Source organism: Budorcas taxicolor, chromosome 21 (assembly GCF_023091745.1).
Source record: "Budorcas taxicolor isolate Tak-1 chromosome 21, Takin1.1, whole genome shotgun sequence".
In the NCBI taxonomy this organism is placed as follows: domain Eukaryota; kingdom Metazoa; phylum Chordata; class Mammalia; order Artiodactyla; family Bovidae; genus Budorcas; species Budorcas taxicolor.
Window position 1 is genome coordinate 45,603,114 of NC_068930.1, and position 23,346 is coordinate 45,626,459.

Consider the following 23,346-nt stretch of genomic DNA (forward strand, 5'->3'; position numbering starts at 1 on the left):
TTTCTGCAATGAATTATGGCAGCAACATGTTTCTAAGATTTTTTTTACAAAAACAGAACCTGTTGCTTTATGCAAGTTACTAATGCTCTGTCGTTATTCTCACCTCAAATCAAACCTTGAATATATTAAACATAACTTCTCAATATTATCAAAAGAAGGAAGGAAAAAAAAAGGAAAAAGAAAAAAAAAGGAAAAAAAGGCTTTGCTTTCAAGCCTTACAATCAATCCAAAGTCACGGTTAAACTTAACAAGGATATAATAATTAAGTGGATACAAATTAATAGAATTTTATGAAAAATCTGCAGTATCCTAGTTAGTTAATGCAACCACTGGGGACCAGGCTTATTGCAAATTACTGAAGACAAAGGAACAAAAGCTTTAGACCTTACTCATCAATGAGGCTGAAGTATGTATATACACATATATAAAAGTATATATATAAGTGAATTAATATATATATATGTAAAGCTTACCCTAAATCCTCTATGCTAAGTGGAGGCCCAGAACCTGATGGATTCTTCAGCACTAGTTCTTGTAATTTTGTGTTCTTCTCATCTTCAGAAAGACCTTTGTTGCTTAAAATCTGGCGCCTCTTGATGGCAAGGTCTTTAATTTCTTTTAAAAATCTGGCTCTGTGTGGGTTTACTAGTTCAAAGTCTTCCCAAGTTAAAATTCCATTAAACCAAGCTGGCGGTTTTGGTTTGGGGGGATCTAGAATGAATTCTGATTTTGAATCCTCCTCAAAGCTTCCTACTGAGAGTGAGTCATGCCCTTCTTCTGTAGAGGCTTCAGACTGACTTTCAGTGCAGTGTAGGTCTCTGTCACCTCGTGACTCATAAATCAGTTTGCTCATATTACTTTTAATGTCCCCCATACACATAAGTTTAAAGAAAGGTTTGGAAATAGGTAAGTCCACAAGTCTGTTGTCTTGAATGCATTTGGCCAAGAAAATTCCAAGGAAATGAAAGAGTTTTGTGATCCTTTCAAGCTCATCACTGTCTTGTGGAAATGGAGCTGTAAACAGTCCACATGATCTCTGCACATAGTATCCGGGAGGTTTCAATCCACCTCCAAGATCGACCTGATATTTTTAGGAGGAGAAATGCAAATAAAATCAAAAGACCCATAAACATTAAACATCTTACCTGTGCTATATAGTATCTATAAACACACTTTATTAAATATGTTTTGTTGACTAAATTTTATCTTTTAATAATATCAAGATTATTCAATAATAAAAGCAGAGTCAGAAAACCTGACTTATGTTCTGAAAGCATATCCAATTTTTAACTTTCTAAAAGCTGAATCGCAAATCAAATCATGAAATAGGAAATAAATCTTACATGACGAGATTCATCATCTGGAAAGTTGTCATCACAAAGCCAAGCTCCCAAGTCAGTTCTCTGGAATTCTGCTGCTACCAGAGCATAGAACTCTAACGTGGGCCCCAAACCAGTTCCTTCTTCTCCTAAAAATTCAACCTAAACATGAACAAATAAATTATGAGGGAAAGTAAGCTTTAAAAAAAATCATTTCTGTAATGATCCCATTCTTGCCAAAACCCAGTCCTACTGTGATACATGTTCTTTTTAAATAGCAGTGGTATAATATAAGCCACACAACAGTTTCCATTTTAGTTTTTCTAAAGAGAAACTTGATTTGTTGTACACTATTCCATATTCAAACACTGTGGTTAGCACTGTTCATACATCAATTTACTTCTCACAACAAACCTACAAAATAAACTATCATCTCCTTTTCACATCAGAGCAAACCAAATTTTAGATAAAGAGGTTATATCATTTGCTTGAGGAGATGATGGTATACAGATCTGTGTGTTTGTGTGTCTGTCTATGTGACACTAAAACCTAAACTCCTTCACTTATTTCTGACTTCTAGCAATCACTTTAAGGATTTTTATACATAGTCCATGTATTCTAGAAATCTGAGGCAGCTTATAAAAATATACAGTACATGGTAAAATAATAATTAAGAATTATCTACATTAGAGGAATATATGGGTAAAAGAACAGATGAAGGCACAGAAACTTCTTTCTTCTTTTTGACTGATCCGCGTGGCGACTGAACCAGTGTGCCCTGCAGTGGAAGTGTGGCGCCCTAACCACTGGACTGCCAGGGGATTCCCAGGCACAGAAATTTTAAAGTGAAAGCCATAAGGCGTATTAATTTTCTAGAGATGTATCTCATTTACCACAGTCTGTGATCCAAAAAATCACACATCAGGGGGCTGACATCTGTGACAGGAGAGGTATTTCTTTGTCTCTCATATATAAGGAATATAATCAACAATGCCCACAATAACATCTCTGCAGTAAACATACTGAATTTCCTACTGCCAATTGCTATAAAATTTCTCAATACAGAAATAAAAACCCAGGATACAACACCAAGCACAATTTAAGTTAAACAATACTACAAAACACATGTGCTCCAAAGAAAGCAGGTATCTTGTGGCACACCATTAATTAATATAAAGGTAAAATTTGGAGTATCAGAATCCTTTGTGGAATACAATTACTTGGTTCAGGCTTTGCTAAGAAATGAGTGGTGTCCTTCAAACGGACCAAGCACTCTCCCACTTCATGAGTGAAGATATTCTCTGCTGCTCATTACGCCATGAGATCCTGACCCTGAGGAGGTGAGCTAACATCCTCTCATGAAAGATGCCCTGCCAGAGGAGAAGGCCTTTGCCCAGAAGGCAGAGGAATCCCTCTACACTTGTATCTAATGCAGTTTTTTTTCTTAATGTAGTTTTTATGCGGTGGAAGAAGAGAGATTAACTCTCTAGTTGTCATTCCTGCACACTAAAAGAAATTTATATAGCAGTACCTCAAGCACTGATTTCCGATCTGCGTGTATTTGCATGACATTCTCAGCCCACTCCATCAGTGATTCACCACGTGGAACTTTTACTCTTTCATGCTTGAGACGACCAACACGGAACTCTCCAGGATCATCTCGCCTCACACTACTTGTGGTCCTTGTTCTTTCCACAGTGGCCTCACGTCGGTTTTGTAGCCACACAATTGCTCTGAAATAGAAAAACATCTCTGTAGCTGTAGCCTACAGTAACAGTTGATTGTACTACTACACAAGCAACAAAATTCAAAAGATTTAAGAATGTTTTTAAAATAGTATTTTATCAGGTGATCAAATACACTAATCTTTTTTTAAATTTCCTTAAACTGAGAAAATACTGAGTCTGTATTCTCCCTTTTTATTTTAGCAATTAGCAGATCAAAATAAAGGTCTGTGGTCCAATCCCACACAACACATAAAAATATTGACAAACTCATAATTCCTAATAACATAAACAAACATTTCCTAAATCAGAGAATATAAAAATGGTTAAGCTATCTTTATTAAATAACTGAATCCACCACTGAAACAGTATTGTGAGTTTGAAACATTTCCTTTGTAACAATGCAGAGCTAACCCATCTAGGATGAAAGAAAGACTCCTGAACTAAGAAAAACAAGATGAAAGATCTACCATATGTGCTATAACTTTTTGGGTACCCTGAGACCAATCAGCTATATACTTTGAGAATCAATTTCCTCACTTATAAAAATCAGGGAGTTCCCTGGTGGTCTAACGGTTAGCATTCATTGTTCTTTACTGCCTACAGTGTTATGCGCACAAATGCTTGGTAAAGAATATAAAATGCTACAACAAATGTAACTTATCAGGGCAACAGGCAGATCCATTAAAATTATAACTTTTTTACATCTACTTTGAAATTACTCTGGGTATTCAATCATTCAACAAATATTTATGGAGCAACTACAGTGAGAACAGTACAATATACATACATTACATACAGTACAACATACAATACATGAGAGCAGTGAACAAAACTGCCAGAAATTCCTGCCCTCATGAAATTTCATCTAATGAAGGAGACAGAAAAACAAAAAGTAAAATTTATAGTATGTTATCTGGTAGCAAGAGAAAAATAATGACCAAAAGATATATTTTAATGTTATGTCAAAGCTATTTTCAAGCATTAAATTTTATATTCTTGGGAATTTCAGCAACAAAAAATTTATGTAAACCACTTAAATACTGTACAATAAATGCTAGCTTATGGAAAACACAGTACTTAAATCCACACTGTTCTAAGAGTGCTTAGGTACAATCAGAAACCAAAAAATGTTTAAATGTTGCCAACTCTTTTTTTTTTAACTTGGCCATGCCACACAGCTTGAAAGATCATAGTTCCCCCTACCAGGAACTGAACCTTCACCCTTGGCAGTGAAAGTGTGGAGTCCAAACCATTGGACCATCAAGGAATTCCCAAATATTGACAACTTTTCCAAGAAACCAATATATTCTCTGCATCAGTCTTGATATAAAGTATAAGTACATTTTAAGTTTATATAATACATTAAAAAAGACATTTATTCCAAAAATATAAAAAGACACACTTCCTACCTTGATGCACCAAACGCTGTACATGTGAAATAAAGCTGTCTAGTTTCAAATGGTATTAGAAAAGGACACTTGCTGGTTAACTGTTCACACCAGTCTGGCAGAGCTCCACTTGCCAATGCCAACGGTTCCTGCAAATTAACAAATAACAAAGTCCTATTATTAACAAAGACAAAAGGGAGTCGATTCTTAACAGGAGAAATGGTGGAAGGAAGAAAAAGGAGGAGAGGTAATACTCTGAAAGTCCAACAGATTCAAGAGTTCAACTATCTGGTTTTATTACCTCAATTTGCTGCAAAATTTTTGTTGTGATTTTTTTGCTAGTGAATTCATCTGGTGGAAAAGTAAACTGAGGCTGCTCATCACCTTCTGTAAAAGTAATAGAATTAATAAAAATATAAACTGACTTATTTGTTTAAATGCCACAGAAATGAAACAAGGATTCTTACAGACCTTCCTGGGATATTCTTGAGTAAGGGTCACTTGCAACTATATACAGAATACGCAGGAGCTGAAGGACGTCTTCCACACCACATGAATTCTGCCCATTGCCTGCTTTGGCCTGAGGTTGTTCTTTTGTCAAATTAAGAATATCACTACTTTGAAGAGTAGAAATGGCCCCCTGGTTTAACCCAGACTTTGTTCCATGCTCACAAAAATCCTATAGAAACAGGAAAACCAGCCATTAATCATTTTCAAGAAAAACAATATATCATCCTATTAGTATTAATGGGAAAAAGCTCGAATTCTTAAAAAAAAAAAAAACAACTGCGTTCTTTTAAAATAAAAACAGTATCACCCAAGTCAAGGCTTAATGTATTCTAAACCAATAAAATTCTCAAAATATAACTACTGAAAGCCACAGTTAAAACTATGTATTTAGATCCAATGCCACAAACCAAATTTGAAATTTTAGCATTGGCATATTAACAATGTTAATTCAACCTCATTTTTTAGTATGTCCCAACGAACTGCTCTTCTGTAAGAATACTTAAAAAGCTGCAAACAAAGCAAAGCCATTCCCAATCAAAACAGTGTCTTGATGCCAATATATACCTTATATGCAGCTATGAGCTGAGAACAATTTCTGTTTTTCCTAATACTTTTATTAGTGCCAGTTAATTTCCAGTGGCGCAGGAAAGCGGCGTCTGCATTCTTCTGCAGGTAGGTTATCAAGTCATTCTTTGGTAATTCATCAGTGCCAAGGTACTGTTCCACATGCTCTATAGACCAACAACCCTACAATAGGAAAAACCAAATGTTGGCCTTTCCTGATTATAAAGTCTATGCTATTTCACATGCATTTCATAAGGTGGCTTCAAGATCATGCATTTAAGCTAATCTGAAGAATCCCATGTTGCTGATTTCTCCCTCAACTGTTCAACTGAAACACAGTGTTAGTTTTTCTTTGCTTTGCTTTTTCTTTTACTAAGTAGCCAAGAATAAAGATTCATTTCCTAAAAATACTTACCATTTTTCCATTTTCCTTTTCTTTGTCAGAATCCTTCATTTCTCTGTACATAATTCTAAACATGAAGATATTATTCAAGTTAATTCATAAATCAAATGATCTGTGTTATTTCCAATAAGGTTTCAATTCTTTAAAAACATATGATGAGGTCACTATATGCTTAAACACTGAACTTGGAGAATTTATTAAGAAAAAGTATTAATCTGTTAAACCGGGCAAAGTAGCAGAAATCATATTCCTGAAAAAATTGTGGCTTATAAATTTAGCATTATTAAGAAGAAAACATATATCAAACCTGGAACTTTTAAAGAAATGAATATGCTACACCTTATATTATAGCTTTCACATACTGTTATAAAAATGAGACGTGTTTGTATCTAGATGGATAAGGATAAGAAGGACCAAGAGCCCTTCTGTTCATGTAAGGCAGTTGAGATCAAATTGTCAGCTTTAATTATTCCAATTAAAACTGAAGGAAGAGTGTGCCATGATGACCTTCTGTTGTCTCAAAAAGACCTAGATTACTTTATTAAACATTATATAAGATTATCAATGATGTTAACAGAACATCAGATATAGAAACTAAGAAAAATTAAGTCATGCAGGATGACTGTAACAGTTATAATATTAAATTATATAAATTTATATTACTACATAATAAATCTTATGATAGGTCATACTTACTGAGCACCCTCTACATCCCAGATAGTATTGAATCTACTTTATATCTATTAATTTACGGATTCCTCACAACTACTCTCACTTTACAGATTAGAAAACAAAGTACTAAAATGTTATATCAATTTTGCCCAAGGTCATTGACAATTATTTGTTGAACAGATAAATGAATGAACAAAGAGAGCTATGCTTAACTAAGAGACCCCAAACAAATATAGAAAATATTTACTATTTCATATACAATCCCAGTCAAAGAGTTCAACAATCATTACATGAGGAATTAGTCTAAAGCTCCTTCCAGTTGTAAGCTTTAACCTTTATATATCAGGAGTCAAAAATGTTCTTATCTATTCCTATAAACTGAGAGAAGTTAATCTTTTCTGTTCTTACAATACAAAAAATAGAAAGTACAATACTTGGCTTGTATACTATGAAAATATCTACTTAAAATATTAAATTAAAACTTCTTACGTGTATGTTGGCTCCCAGATACGCCTAAGTTTATCTGATTTCACATTGCCATTACATGACAACTGAAGCAATTTCTGTACATAGTAAAAGATGGTTGATCTGAAATTAGTGAGTGGTAATTCAACTTCACGAGTTGTTCCAAGACCTGTTACTTTTAAAGTGAGGGCTAATCGAGGTGATGGAGTACATTCAACTTCTTCCAAAAGCTCTGAATGAGGAGTTCCTAAAAATACAGAAGATGTGAAAAACATTAAAACAAGCAGTCCAGAAAGAGTACTGTGCCATCAGGAGACAGGTCACATGAAATCTAAGCTCTTCTGACATAAATAATTTAAAGAGATCAGCTACTTAAGATTCTCTTGGTGTCAATTTTTTTTTGTAAATAAGAGGAATATACCTATGTTACTTAAAGGGTACTAGAGTAGAATTTACGCATATGATATGAATCTCTTGTTTTTATTACGATATACATGACAACTATGAGTATTTCAGAAAATTTTTCTTTTTATAAATGAGACAACTCTAAAATTATTAATATCTTACATCCAGAGAAAATCACATACTCAGTTAAAGATCTGTCAACTTTTTATGTATACTGAATGAGTGTGTTATGAAGTACATACACACAAAGACAATTAGGTTCATAAGTATTTAGTGATGTACTCTCTTTTTAAATCTCAGGAATCTTTTCCTCATAGCATGATACAGTGTTATAAGGTATTATTTTGTTCACCGCATGACATTCCATTGTACTTTAACTGAAACAATTCCATTCTCAAAACATAATGAAGGTCATTTCCAAGTTTTAAAAAATACGTTTGTAATCATCTGTGTATACAGGGAATACTTCTATGATACCAATTTGTAGCAGTAAAAATATGAAATACATTGCTAAAGAGCTCTGTCGAAAATCTGTACCTATTCATACTCCCTAGAATAGATTTTCCTATTTGAGACATCTTTATTCATACTCTTTCTCACCATTATACTACATCATATACCACATGTTATACTATAAAGTGTACTTTCACATTTAACTTAAGAATCTTTCTATCAAGTAAAAAGTACATTCCACACTAACATTTAAGTTTTCTTGAAGGATAATATGTTGATTGCAATAGCTGACATTTATTGAGACACACATCAGGTACCATGCTAGGCACTTTCTATATTTTACCTCATTTAATCCTTTTAACTACATGGTCAAACAAGGACTACTATTTTCCCCATATAAGAGATGAGGAAAGTCAGGCTTGCACAGGGTAGGGATTTGCCCAGTTTATTAGTTTCCTATTGCTGCTGTAACAAATGACCACAAACTGAGTTGTTTAAAAGAACACAAATGTATTATCTTATAATTCTAGAGGTAAGAAATCTAAAATGGGCTGGCAAGACTTTGTTTCTTTTGGAGGCTCCAGGGAAGAATCCATTTCCTTGCTTTTTCTAGCATCCAGAAGCTTCCCATTTTCCTTGGCTCATGGCCCCTCAATAGTGTGATTGCGGCTTTCTGACTTTGACCCTCCTGTCGCTCTCTTATGAGGACACTTGTGATTACACTGGGCTCATCCGAAAATCAGGGTAATTTCCCCATTTCAAGATTCTTAATCACATCTCCAAAGTCTTTTCTCATGTTAAGGTGACATATTCACAGACTCTAGGGGTTAGGACCTACACAGCTTTCAGGGTGGAGGCGGGAGGGCAGTGGAGTGCATGGGGCCATTAGTGTGCCTACCACATCCAAACCAGAGTTGTAAGAGATGGGGCTACCACTCAGGCTGACTGACTCCAGAGGCCATAACTAAAACCACTACATAGCTTTCCAAAGAAAAGCTGAATGGGAGTAATGTTTAACAATTTAATCTCGTAGGAAAAAGAATACAAAGTATCTACCTTTAAATGAGGCCTTCCTTTAAAATTAATACAACTATAAAACAGTGTATTTTCAAAATACTCTAATTTAAAAGTCAAGACATGGAGGCAGCCTAAATGTCTAACAACAGATGAATGGATAAAGAAGAGGTGGTGTGTATACACACACACACAATGAACTAGACATACATAAAAATTATTAATCAACACTCATCAATTATTAATATTTATTAAATTATTTATAAAATACTTAATATTTTTATCTATTATCAATTAAAAAGAAATAACACCATTTACAGCAACATGGATGAACCTAGATATGAACATACTAGTAAAGTAAAGCATGTTAGAGACAAATAAGTGAAATAAGTCAGAGAAAGACAAATACCATATGATATCACTTAAATGTGTAACCTAAAATACGATACAAATGAACTTATTTGTGAAACAAAAACCGATTCACAGATACAGAAAAACTTATAATTATCAAATGGGAAAGGCAGTGGGGGAGGGATAAATTAGGAGACTGGGATTAGCAGATATAAACTACTATATATAAGATAAACAAATGCCTACTGCATAGCACAGGGAACTATATTCAATATCCTGTAATTAGCCATAATGCAAAAAATATGAAAAAGAGTACATATCTGTATAACTGAATCACTTTCCTATACAACAGAAAATAACACAACATTGTAAAGCAACTATACTTCAATAAAAAATAAAATCTATTCAATGCTATGTGGTGCTCCAAATGGGAAGGAAATCCAAAAAAAGAGAGGATATATGTATGTGTGTAGCTGATTCACTTTGCTGTACAGCAGAAACTAACACAACACTGAAAAGCAATTATACTCCAATAAAAATTGAAAAAATAAAATACTGTATTTTGTTCCTTCTTAAAAAAAAAAGCTGTATTTTTTAAGGATTTGTGGCTGATATATAGTTTTTCCTGAAACCTATTATTTATAATCTGCATATACAAGTAGTAGCTTCCTTTTTAAACTATATAGTACTTACTACTTAATCTAGAATCTATTAAAATTAAATCACAAAAGATAAAAGATCTTATACCTGGGGGTGGAATTTCTAGATCAGTTGTCTGCTGGACATTAGTTCGACCAGGTCTAGGATCAAAAGCAGGAACCAAAGCTGAAAACTGCCTCTTGAGCACGTAATCATCGTCCCATGTTCTCCGGCGGCCCCCCTTAGTTTCGTACTCTTCCTCTTCCTATTGAGGTAAAATTCCACGTACAGATAAACATAAAACTCTTCATAATTGCAACAATGGTATGCTATCTATAAAATAAGGTATATGTTGAGTACTTCTCTCTATAGGTATTTTATATTCTTATTCAGCCATATTTCTTAAGCACAAAATGAGCCAACACAAACATGTATAGATACAGATATATACACATTTCTTAATTATTTATCAAAAGTAAGTAGGTTTTGGAGAAAATGTTTATAAACAGTGGTTTTATGAATTGTGTTTAACAGCTTCTTCTTTAAAGTTGTCAAAAATATTGGAAAAGACAAATGAAATTGTAAAAAGGCTTACGCTTTTGTAAATTAGACCTTTTAACACGTTTTTAAAGTACACACGAATATTTTCTTAAAAAACAAAAAAGCACCTTTACTGGTGGTTGCACAAATTTACATATGTGATAAAATGATAAAGAACCATACACACACACTGGGTCAACTTCCTGGTTCTGATACTGTAATTATGTAAGATGTAACCACTGGAAGAAACTGGACAAAAGGCACACAAGACTTTCAGTCTCTGCAACTCATTGTGAACATATAATTATTTTTAAATGTGCTTTTTAAAAAAGTGTAAACTGAATTACATACAAAACACATACAGTGCTTGAAGCTGATTTAAATTACTCTGGGGCAAATAGCTCAAACAAGTTCGACAAAGTATTGATTTGTCAAATGATGACTTCTTGGAGATTCACTGCAATATTTCTTTCTACTTCTGGCATGTTTAAAAAATTCCATAATAAAAGGGTTTTTAAGGAACATTTTTCTCCTCTTCTTCGCTTTTATTAATTTTATCAACAAAACTTCAATGAATTATAAATATTATAAATGTCTAATGTAATAATTTTAAAACAATAATTATGTAAATACTTAAATGTACACATTTAGCCCCCTCATAACACTTAATTGAGATGAACCTTTACAGCAGATCAAACTGACATTTGATAGGTCTGAAACCAGTTTTATCTGGGATCTAAAACTTCTACGTGTGATCTTTAGTAATCATTTCATCTGAAAACTGGGACTAATAATAACTTAAAAGGGTTGTTGAAAGCACTGAATTAGTTAATATACATAAGCAGTATCTAGCACATAATTAAAGATAAATAAATGTTAGCTAATAGGCTAATACTTCTATTACTCTACTGTGTAAACTACAAATCTTAGAAAATAGCTATTAACCATGCTGTAAAGAGGAATATTGCATAGGAACCTGGAATGTTAGGTTCATGAATCAAGGCAAATTGGAAGGGATCAAACAGGAGATGGCAAGAGTGAACGTCAACATTTTAGGAATCAGTGAACAAAAATGGACTGGAATGGGTGAATTTAATGCAGACGACCATTATATCTACTACTGTGGGCAAGAATCCCTTAGAAGATATGGAATAGCTATCACAGTCAACAAGAGAGTCCAAAATGCAGCACTTGGGTGCAGTCTCAAAAATGACAGAATGATCTTGGTTTGTTTCCAAGGCAAACCATCAATATCACAGTAATCCAAGTCTATGCCCCAACCAGTAATGCTGAAGAAGCTGAACAGTCCTGTGAAGACCTACAAGACCTTCCAGAATTAACACCCCCAAAAGATGTCCTTTTCATTATAGGGGACAGGATTGCTAAAGTAGAAAGTCAAGAAACACCTGGAGCAACAGGCAAATTTGGCCTTGGAGTACAGAATGAAGCAGGGCAAAGGCTAAAAGAATGGGAAAGACAAGAGATCTCTTCAAGAAAATTAGAGATATCAGGCAACATTTCATGCAAAGATGGGCTCAATAAAGGCCAGAAATGGTCTGGACCTAACAGAAGCAGAAGATATTAAGAAGAGGTGGCAAGAATACACAGAAGAACTGTACAAAAAAGACCTTCATGACCCGGATAATCATGATGATATGATCACTAATCTAGAGCCAGACATCCTGGAATGTGAAGTCGAGTGGGCCTTAGAAAGCATCACTATGAACAAAGCTAGTGGAGGTGGTGGAATTCCAGTTGAGCTATTTCAAATCCTGAAAGATGATGCTGTGAAAGTGCTGCACTCAATATGCCAGCCAATTTGGAAAACTCAGCAGTGGCCACCGGACTGGAAAAGGTCAGTTTTCATTCTAATCCCAAAGAAAGGCAATGTGAAACAATGCTGAAACTACCACAAAGTTGCACTCATCTCACATGCTAGTAAAGTAATGCTCAAAATTCTCCAAGCCAGGTTTCAACGATACATGAACTGTGAACTTCCAGATGTTCAAGCTGGTTTTAGAAAAGGCAGAGGAAGCAGAGATCAAATTGCCAACATCCGCTGGATCATTGAAAAAGCAGGAGAATTCCAGAAAAACATCTATTTCTGCTTTATTGACTATGCCAAAGCCTTGACTGTGTGGATCACAATAAACTGTGGAAAATTCTGAAAGAGATGGGAATACCAGACCACCTGACCTGCCTCTTGAGAAACCTATATGCAGGTCAGGAAGCAACAGTTAGAACTGGAGATGGAACAACAGACTGGTTCCAAATAGGAAAAGGAGTATGTCAAGGCTGTATATTTTCATCCTGCTTATTTAACTTATATGCAGAGTACATCATGAGAAACTCTGGGCTGGATGAACCACAGGCTGGAATCAAGATTGCTGGGAAAAATATCAGTAACCTCAGATGTGCAGATGACCCCATCCTTATGGCAAAAAGTGAAGAACTGAAGAGCCTCTTGATGAAAATGAAAGAGGAGAGTGAAAAAACTGGCTTAAAGCTCAACATTCAGAAAACTAAGATCATGGCATCCGGTCCCATCACTTCATGGCAAAGAGATGAAGAAACAGTGGAAACAGTGTCAGACTTTATTTTTTTGGGCTCCAAAATCACTGCAGATGGTGACTGCAGCCATGAAATTCAAAGACGCTTACTCCTTGGAAGGAAAGTTATGACCAACTAGACGGCATATTAAAAAGCAGAGACATTACTGCGCCAACAAAGATCCGTGTAGTCAAGGCTATGGTTTTTCCAGTAGTCAGGATGTGAGAGTTGGACTACAAAGAAAGCTGAGCGCCAAATAATTGATGGTTTTGAACTGCGGTGTTGGAGAAGACTCTTGAGAGTCCCTCGGACTGCAAGGAGATCCAACCAGTCCATCCTAAAGGAGATCAGTCCTGAATGTTCATTGGAAGGACTGATGCTGAAGCTGAAACTCCAATACGTTGGCCACCTGATATAAAGAGCTGACTCGTCTGAAAAGACCCTGATGCTGGGAAAGACTGAAGGCAAGAGAAGAAGGGGACGACAGAGGATGAGATGGTTGGATGGCATCACCAAGTCAATGAGTTTGAGTAAACTCCAGGAGTTGTCGATGGACAGTTGTTGATGGCGTGCTGCAGTCCACGAGGTTGCAAAGAGTCAGACACGACTGAGTGACTGAACTGAACTGAACTGATTTTAATATATGTTTACTACCAGAAAAAGGCCAAGGGGGGTGTTTCAAGTAAGAAAACCATGTCTGGATTACGGGAGAGCCATCATGGACTCTACCTGGTTTATGGAACCCACGTAGTTGGGCAAGGATCCTTCTGTTAACTCTGGTTGCTTCCTACCCTCATCCTGCCCCCTCTGTAGATTTTCCTAGACATTTCAGTCAGTGCTTTACTGTGGAAGGAAAAAACTCCACTGTAGGAAGGCAGACATGAAGATATTACCTGCTCCCCAATAGGTCGGCTCCCTGCTCCAGCTGGGACCTGTGGTAGCTGTGAGGTGACAGCATGGTGTGTTACATCAGAGCGGGAGCCAGCTCGGCGCTGTAGGGATGGACGTCTCAGAATCTGATACAGAAAATGGAAAGAGACATGTCTAATCACGTGACTCATATATATCCCTCTTCAGCCTTGACCCAAACTATTTATCCATGTTATCAAAACTGTCATTAGAAAACTTCATTAGCCATTTATAGAAAAGTTTTAAATTCATCATACATCATATACTAACATTCAGAAGAAACGTGCCCATGCTCTATGTATTTTCCAAGAAAGGTATACAAAAGCATTTCTTGGAAGTTCTCTACCCCACTAAAACCCAACTTAGGAAAAAATGCTTTAATCGTCTAACACTTTATAAAAGGAAATTATAATTATACATGAAGTTAAAAGGCATTTTCAAGCAGAAGTTCAATTTTAAGACAATCATAGTTAACAAACACTAGGGGTTCTGGATCATACTGCCTGAGCTTGGGTTCTACTTTCCTACTTAACTCTGATTAATTAGAGCAAACTATGTTTTCTGTGTCTTTATCTCACAGGTCTGTGTAAAGACTCATGAGATAATATAGATACTGTCTGCAAAACAGTAGATAGCAGAAAATTCTAAGTATAGCTTTTTTTTTTTTTTTGTCTATGCCACATGGCATGTAGGATCTTAGTTCTCCAACCAGAGATCAAACCTGGGTCCTTTATCTTAACTGCTGAATTGCCAGAGGAAGTCCTGAAAATTGTATTATTTAGGATTACTGCAGTTCTTCACATTTTTAAACCTGTAAAAACATCAGCACAGCTTTCACACTGGTGCTCTATTTTCTTGCTTCAAAGTTTAACTAGAATGTTGCTTTTCTTTTCTTCATTTCAATTATCAACATCCTATCTTAGTTAAGAAAATGGGGGACTCTCTCTCTACCATAACCTCCTCGTATTCTTGGTCCTCCTGATTGTCATCTTCATTTTCATCATCTTCCTCGTCTGGCTCTGGCAAGTCCTCATCGTCATCTAGCTCAGCTAACAGAGTGCTGGCACGGCAGCTATCAAGGAAATCTAGAAAACAAAACCAACAATCTTCCTCTTAACACAAGTAACAAAGCATACCAGAGAACCTTTGTGAATCTGTTTTATAATACACAGGTAAAATTCAAAAGTTCAGGTATAAAGGCATTTAGTGATGCCACTCTTCTTCTACCACCACACACAAGGGTGAGTAACAGCAGTAAATAGTCCCAAGCATGGTAGAAAATGACGTGGTATAAAGGATGGTAATAAAGTAACTCTGTATTCACTAAATCATTTTTTAAAAAGGTCAACAATATGGGGTATTTTAAAAATATAAAAGAAGCCCTATCACATTCTCTGTATAAATCAGTGGAAATACAATGGTGGAAAGAGAACACCCTGGAATCATTAGCTGTCTCAACACGCATCTGTTTGAGTGCCTACTATGTGCCAAAATTGCATTAGGCACTAGGTATAGACTGTGAAAAAAGCTGAGTGCCAAAGAATTGATGCTTTTGAACTGTAGTGTTGGAGAAGACTCTTCAGAGTCCCTTAGACTGCAAAGAGATCCAACCAGTCAATCCTAAAGGAGATCAGTCCTGGGTGTTCATTGGAGGGACTGATGCTGAAGCTGCAACTCCAGTATTTTGGCCACCTCATGGGAAGAGGTAACTCACTGGAAAAGACCCTGATGCTGGGAGGGATTGGGAGCAGGAGGAGAAGGAGATGACAGAGGATGAGATGGCTGGATGGCATCACCGATTCGATGGACATGAGTCTGAACGAACTCCAGGAGTTGGTGATGGACAGGGAGGCCTGGCATGCTGTGATTCATGGGGTCGCAAAGAGTCGGACACGGACAGGACTGAGCGACTGAACTAAACTGAACTGATACATTGTTGTAAACACGATAGACATGGTATGAGCCCCCGTAGAGCTTACAGGGGAGACAGACATTTAAAAAGTAAACAAATGAATACATAAACTGTGAAAGGGAAAAGAACAGAATTTAAGTTGATCAGAGAGAACTGAATTTATCTATGTGACTGGAGAGACTGCTTAATGATAATGAGTACTTAAAGATAATGCCTATTTTATGGAATGATGTAGGTACAGCTTTATATATCATCCAAATTATCTAGCACATAAAAAATAAACTTTAATCCTTTTTGTCTCCCTCCTTGTTAGGCTCTCTCCCCTCCATCCTTCAGTGAAGATTAGGTCAAATTTACACTGCCCTACATAATGAACATGTTGAGAAGCTGTTCTCCATAGGAACAGAAAATAAAAAGAGGAATAATGGGACTAAAACAGGAGTTTTCTATTGGATCTGGAATTTAAAAAAAAAATTCTATGGATAAGAAGGCAGTATATACATTACAAAAGAATATCCAAAAAACAATTTATTATTATTTAGTAGGAACTTGCATTTACAGGTTTCTGAACCAAATACAATTTTTTATGTCTAATAATTCTACAAGACTAAAAATTCAATGCCTTTTACTATGACTTGCCATTGCTTATAAGACACATACTGATTTCAGAACATTCACAGCTAAATTGGCAACATTTTTTCCTTAATGACATAAAATAATCTTATAATTTACAGCATCTTAAATTTGATGAAATATATTACCCTAACCCTTTGGCTCAGCAGTAAAAGAACCCGCCTGCAATGCAGGAGACACGGGTTCAACTCCTGGGTCAGAAAGATCCCTTGGGGAAGGAACTGGCAACCAACTCTAGTATTCTAGGCTAGGAGTTCCCATGAACAGAGGAGCTTGGCAGACTACAGTCCACAGAGGTGGCGAAAGAGTCAGACACAACTTAGTGACTAAACAACAAACATGTCAAGTGCCATCCTGCATTTTAGGTAATGGTCCTCATGAATATGATGTGGCAGGTACACAAAATAAATTCCACTTTTAGGTTTATTTCTTAAAGGAAAAAATATGTACGTATATAAATTCCATTTTTCATCTGTTACAATTCACTGAAGTCAGTGGTTTTACTTATCTTCCCTTTTCCATCTTAGTATATTATATAAGGCTTCCCTGGTGGCTCAGATGGTAAAGAATCTGCCTGCAATGTAGGAGACATGAGTTTGATCCCTGGGTTGGGATGATCTCCTTAAGAAGGGAATGGCTACCGACTCCAATATTCTTGTCTAGAGAATGTCATGGACAGAGGGGCCTGGCGGGCTACAGTCCATAGAGTTGCAAAGAGGTGAACACAACTAAGCGACTAACATTTTCACTTCACAAGGATAATATATATATTTTAAAAAGCTCCTTATTTCACACATTTGATTATATCACACAACCAAATCATGTCCCTCAAAACATAACACAGTGAACATTTGGATATATAGAAATTATTTTATAATGCAGATGTTACTCTGATCCTTCATACAACAGCACTGTTGAAGAGTCCTCCAGTTTTAGAAATGCAGAAAAGGAGATTTTAATCACCAAAGAATAATTTTTAAAAGGCAGTCAGCAGCCCTGACTCCTCAATATTCTTTCCCATTAATACACCTACAACTTTCTTAACCTTCACATGATTTATTAACAGAACTAAAGCTTAAAGTTAACATAGTAATAGGGAGAAGCAGAAGGCCTCCATGAGGAAAACCAAAGTAGAAATGCTTATTTGGTGAATTTACGATACTTTGGTGTAACTATCATCATCATTTTGCTACATACTTATTTAACATATAAAGTAGAAACAGAAACATAATGCTTTTCCTAAAATCATAGATCATCAGATCCAGTTGGTAGCTTGGAATACGAGAGACCACATTCTCAAAAAAATGTAAACATATTAAAATGATGCACACACAAGATAGTACTTAAAATATATCTTCAGGTGATCAAGGATTGTGATAAAGGGTATTCTGAAACAATAATGATTGGAGTACAACCTTTTTGGAAGGAAATTCAACAACTACTCCTTTAGGAATTTACCCTAAAAAAGATACACAAAAATATAAAGGTTGCTCACTCATAACAATGCTGACGGTAATGAAAAACTGTAACTTAAATATCCAATCAATATTAAATAATGATCATACAGTCAAACAGAGGAATATCTGGCAGCCACTCTATGTTGTAGAAACTCACTGAACTATATTAAAACATTTTTACAGTGTACTCAGTGAAAACAGCTGTCCAGAAAGGATAGACTGAATTCCTTTTTTCTTTAAGAACAGATACATCAAATGACAACAATGATAGGGACTAGATGATTTTTATTTGCTTCAATATTTCCCTTCTATAAAAATTTTTACTGTTCTAATATGATGATTAGAAACATTTTAATTTAATCACTGACTACATACCACAGTTACATTCAATAATGTAACTATAAAAACCTTCTAAGCAAGAACTAATTCATCTGAATATTTCAAATGTTACCTAAAAAAAGAATAATTTCCAGAAGACTTTTGGTAACTGTTGTGATATGGTGGTTTATAATAAGGAAAATCTGGTCATCTCTGTTATATATACTGAGTTTTCTTAAACTCTTGATATTTCCTGAGATAAGAGCAATAGAGGTGTCGTTTGTTATTTATAACTGGAGTTGTTTTAATGAGGAGACTTTTAGAAAGCCCTTAGGTAATCTAAGGATGGGGCTGGTTGTTAGTGGAACCAACCACAATCAGAACTGGAACTTTCATCTCGCCCCTTAGACCTCTGGGGAGAGGAGCTGGAGACTGGTGGCCATACCACCAATGGCTGATAATTTAATCATTGGTGCCTAAATCATGAAGTCTCCAAAAAATAAAAGCCCTGAAAGGTTGGGGGTTCAGAAAGCCTCCAGGTTGTACACATGAACAAAATGACAGGCCAGGATGGCTCCTACACTCCAAGGGGATGGAAGGTCCTGTGCTTGGGACCTCCCGGACTTTACCCTGTGCATCTCTTCCATCTGCCTGTTCCTGAGTTATATATTCTTCTCCTCTTCTTTTTTGGCCGGATCAAGCATCTTATGGGATCTTGTTCTCAATCAAGGGATCAAACCCTGGCCTCCTGGCAGTGGTAGCATAGAGTCCTAACCACTGGACTACCAGAGTATCCCCTATATATCCTTTTTATAAAAAATCAGTAACCCAGTACATAAATGTTTTTCTGAGCCCTGTGAGCCACTCCAGCAAATTAATCTAACCCAAAGAGGGGGTTGTGGAAACTTCCAGTTTATAGCCAGACAGTGACTAAAGGGGCAAAGGTGAGGGATGGGCAGTGTTGGAGGTCTGAGACTTTAACCTGTGGGATCTGATACTATCTCCAGGTAGGCAGGTAGTGTCAGAATTGTGGGAAGACTTTACACACACTTGGTGGTCAGAGGTGCAGAAGTGAAGTTGTCCATGAGCAGGGTACTGTAAGTAGACGAGACACACAGGAGTATTTTTCCTCTTATATTACAATGTACAAAGAATTATCAATTTACAAAGCTTATTAATCTATCACATTTCTTTTCTTATAAAGATGTCAAATTATTACGGTTCTTCTAATAAAACTTCACTAGGGACAAAAAGCCAAGAAAAGGATGACACATAGAAGTTCCTAGATGTCTATTTACAACCAGGTAACTTAACAGTTCTTCATATCACTTTGAGTTTTTTCATCACATATAAAGCTGCCATATTTATAAGAGAGAATAATCCTTTTCTAATCGAAAATTTAAAACACCCCAGGAGAAAAATGTGATAAAAACATCACCACATAATCTAACTATTTTATACTGTAACTTACCATATAAGGAATATTCTGCTTCCTGACCTGTGTCACTCTCACTGGAGGTTGATGTGAGGCTGGTGGTTAAAGTATTACTTAAAGACTGACCAACTGATAAAACTGTTGTTGCTGTAGCTACATTGCTGCTGCTAGTAACACTGGATGTTGACATAGTCACTGTCGATGTAGTACCAGGTGTGGTCAAATTAGGGAAACTCTGAGCACCCATAAGAGGAGAAGCTAAGGATAAAAATGAAGCAAATTAGTACAAAAAAGGGAGGATTATATAAACCTTAGAAAAACTATGTTGTATATTTAGAAAAAAGAATGCAGTCATGAAACACTGATTATTAAAAGGCTGAAAAGCAACAACTTTGGGAACCCAACTGAAATCCAACTAGAAATTCTTGTTTTTATAGTATTATTATTTTTTAGAATGTTAAGCCTAGCTTTTAAAATAAGTGAAACAGGCACTGAAATTACTCCCAATGGAATTTTCCAAGGGAATTACTTTGACCCATTGGTAGCTTTAATTAGAATTAAAAACTTTCATAAGCTAGTATCAATTCAGGACCTAAGTAAAAGTTATGCCACTGTTATGCTCTGATTTCGGCTGACTCTGATGATAGTTAATAGCCATCTATTTCCTCTTGTAATTAACAATCAGAGGAGTGAAAAACAGAAATTTTTATTTTATTCTTCAGAATTAGAATAAGAGGTTCTTTATCAGGTCCTGATCAGAATTCTTAAAATGTCACAATTCTACAGAACTTAACCTTATATTCCTGAAGGGCTAAACGTGACACAGTTGTATATAACAGGGTTTAATGATCTGGTAAAAGACTAGAGCCAGAATCCACTAAACAAATCCTACTTTGCATCCCTCAGAGTGGAAAAAGCATTGGGTTCTATAAGGAAAAGCTCACTTACTTGCTGTGCTCATCACATTCCTCCCCAAAGTATTAGTGTTGTTATCACTGCTGCTTCGGCTTAGATTCATGTTGTTGGTGGCATTAGTCCGTGCTATGTTTGCCACTCTCCTTACAAAACTCTCCAAGCTAGATGTTTCTCTTGAGGACAGGTTAGGTACGCTCGCACTAGAGCTCATAGGGGCCCCGGCAGCCAACAGAGAACTCACTGACAGTCTGTTACTTGCTGAAGAGCTAAGGGGCCGTTGCGAAGCTGCTTCTTTATTAGTTAACTCAGATACTGAACTAACATCAGGAGAACTAACACTAACGATTCCCATGGATATTGCACTAGACTCCCCGGGAGTACGAGCAGAACTATCAGGGCCTAGCTTTCTTTCAGCATTTTCGCTTCCCGTTTCCGCTGTTAAGGTGCTGGTACTTGCACTGGAAGATGACCCTACTTCTGTTTGAGGGACGTTTTCAGCAGATGAAAGAACAACAATTGGTTCATGGACATCAGCTCCTGAAACTATACTGTGTTCCATTACAATTTCTGATCTCCGTTCCGTTTTGGTCGAACCCAAGCTGATGTCGCTGCTACTGGCCACGCTACACACAGAACTGCTGCTTCCTTTTCTACTTGAGGAGCCTGCAGCAGCAGATGTCTTGTCTGGACAGTTGTTTTTCACCAAGCTGCTCCATGATTGCGTTGTGCCTGAAACAGTGGATGAAACAGGTTTGGGTGATGCCACTGTATCAGGGTCGTACCCTGGTGCAAGCTTGAGGTCAAATTTTCCTTCTGCGCCCATACGGTAAGAGTTTGAGCCACCAGCATCCCAGGTGACATCAATCCAGCCTGGAAAGGGACAGGAGTTTGTGAGACCCAGCAGAAAGCAGATAGGAGCGTGTCAGACAGTAGCTCCACAATATGGGATCAGCTTTTCATCAGCGCTGTACTTCCCTGAATTTCTAGTCATGTAAGGTCTGCCAACTAAAACTGAATCCTTCTGTTTCTCTTACTTCTGAACTGTTTGTTAATATTTAAAAACAACATAAGGGTCACGTTTATAACTACTGGAGTATCTTTCAAGGGGAAGAACTGTTAAAACTTGTAAAAAAGACGGATAAAAATGCTAAACTATTGCAACTTCAGCAAGTATACATGAAATCTAAGTAAAAGCTTTTTTAGTTGCTAAATACGATCATGTGGTCAAATGTTTTTAGAAAAAGTGCTGCTTAACCATTAATTTCTAAGTTTGGGCTAAATCCTATAATTGACGGACAAAATATTCATTTATCACTGTAGAAATTCTAGGCCACTAGCTCAAATAACACTAAGTTAGCATTTCGGTTGTGTTCTCAAAGTTCAGTGGTTACTTGGTTCTCTTATGATTAAAATTAATAAATTTGAATAAGCACAAAATTCTAAAACCAAAATTTTAAAAGTATGCTAAGCTCTTTTATTAGATAGAACCTATATGATAAAGCTAACAACATGAAAAGAACTAGTGAGCATATTAAATCTATATTTACTTATACTTGGAAAAAAATACTTCTTTTTTAAAAATGGTGATTAACTTCCAAAAACAAAATAAACTGCCTATTAGAAATAAAATTAGTATAAATTTTACAATCTCACTTTAGTGTTATAAGCTAACTACTTCAGGAAAAAAAAAGGCACATAAAAATAGTCTTTAAAAACTTTAAAAGTACTTTACACACACACACACACACACACACACACACACACACTCTCATGCATATATGCACACACACATGCCAAGTTCATACATGTTTACAATGAAACTCAGAGGGGTTTAAGTAATATTAAATTACCTGTGGGGATTATCTGCATACAAGTTGTTTGAGAGGAAACTGACTGCCCCAAATCTACATAATCTAGTTTAGATGAGATTTCAATTGCCTCAATTAATTCTGTATGCTGAATTAACCTCTGAAGAATCAACTTTTAACTATCTCTTCTGCAACATGGAAAAGTGTGAGAAAAGAAAAAGTTCAAAAGCATACCCCAATCCCAAATAAAAATTACATTTGTAATGTATTAACTGGTCCCAAAATATTCTGATGACTTATTTCATAGCACATGTCAAAATCTGTAACTATGTTTTATCTGTTTTACCAGAAAGCATGGGATTGTACTTTTTTGTTGACCACTGCATATCTGAAGTCTAATAGAGTACCTTTACATAATAGGCACTCATATTTGTGATAAATTAAAAAATGGATATTCCTACCAACACAAATGTTCTGTAGAAAGGGAAGAGATTTGACACAGCATAGAAAAATAACTAATAAATGTAAACCATTCAATTATGCTTCAGAATATGTTTAAACTGATCACTGACAGGAACTCAGAAAGGGTACATATCCAAAAGTGGATATTTACAAAACTCTGAAGTCCTCTTTAGATAAAAAGAGTCAGTAACAACTAGCCATTAATAAAAATGGTTAGCTTAAGTATTTGAAAGCTAAGAACTCTCTATGACATAATGGTTTTAAGGTATGGCTTTTCTACATGTCAGATCAGCAAAAATAAGCCTTTCTTATATGCTAAATTCTGAAATTAAGATTCCAATTTTCCTATGCAGTTGCTTCACTTGACTCCAAACGAAGAAAAACAGTGCTGCTTATATATCCCTAACTGGCTCACACATTTAAAAGTCAAACATTTTAGGGGAAATAGACTATTAACTAAGTATCATTAAGATGTGCAAAAACAACACTGGAAATTT

The 23,346-nt window shown here is 35.9% G+C and overlaps 1 protein-coding gene across 6 annotated transcripts in view; it reads right to left on the reverse strand.

The window, feature by feature from the left end:
- HECTD1 (HECT domain E3 ubiquitin protein ligase 1) overlaps nucleotides 1–23,346 on the reverse strand; it is a 73,216-nt gene that overhangs the window by 3,716 nt on the left and 46,154 nt on the right. For 2 of the 6 annotated variants that reach the window (XM_052659458.1, XM_052659457.1), the window contains exons 25-38: nucleotides 20,613–21,449; nucleotides 19,701–19,922; nucleotides 14,861–14,994; nucleotides 13,894–14,016; nucleotides 10,019–10,175; nucleotides 7,073–7,295; nucleotides 5,924–5,978; nucleotides 5,509–5,691; nucleotides 4,906–5,113; nucleotides 4,736–4,821; nucleotides 4,456–4,583; nucleotides 2,851–3,052; nucleotides 1,344–1,481; nucleotides 474–1,081 (exon numbers count right to left, since the gene is read on the reverse strand). In XM_052659458.1, coding sequence (XP_052515418.1) covers nucleotides 474–1,081; nucleotides 1,344–1,481; nucleotides 2,851–3,052; nucleotides 4,456–4,583; nucleotides 4,736–4,821; nucleotides 4,906–5,113; nucleotides 5,509–5,691; nucleotides 5,924–5,978; nucleotides 7,073–7,295; nucleotides 10,019–10,175; nucleotides 13,894–14,016; nucleotides 14,861–14,994; nucleotides 19,701–19,922; nucleotides 20,613–21,449 — 3,304 coding nt within the window. The remainder of the gene's footprint in view (nucleotides 1–473; nucleotides 1,082–1,343; nucleotides 1,482–2,850; nucleotides 3,053–4,455; nucleotides 4,584–4,735; nucleotides 4,822–4,905; nucleotides 5,114–5,508; nucleotides 5,692–5,923; nucleotides 5,979–7,072; nucleotides 7,296–10,018; nucleotides 10,176–13,893; nucleotides 14,017–14,860; nucleotides 14,995–19,700; nucleotides 19,923–20,612; nucleotides 21,450–23,346) is intronic. The other 4 variants (XM_052659460.1, XM_052659459.1, XM_052659463.1 and 1 more) reach the window with 4 other exon arrangements.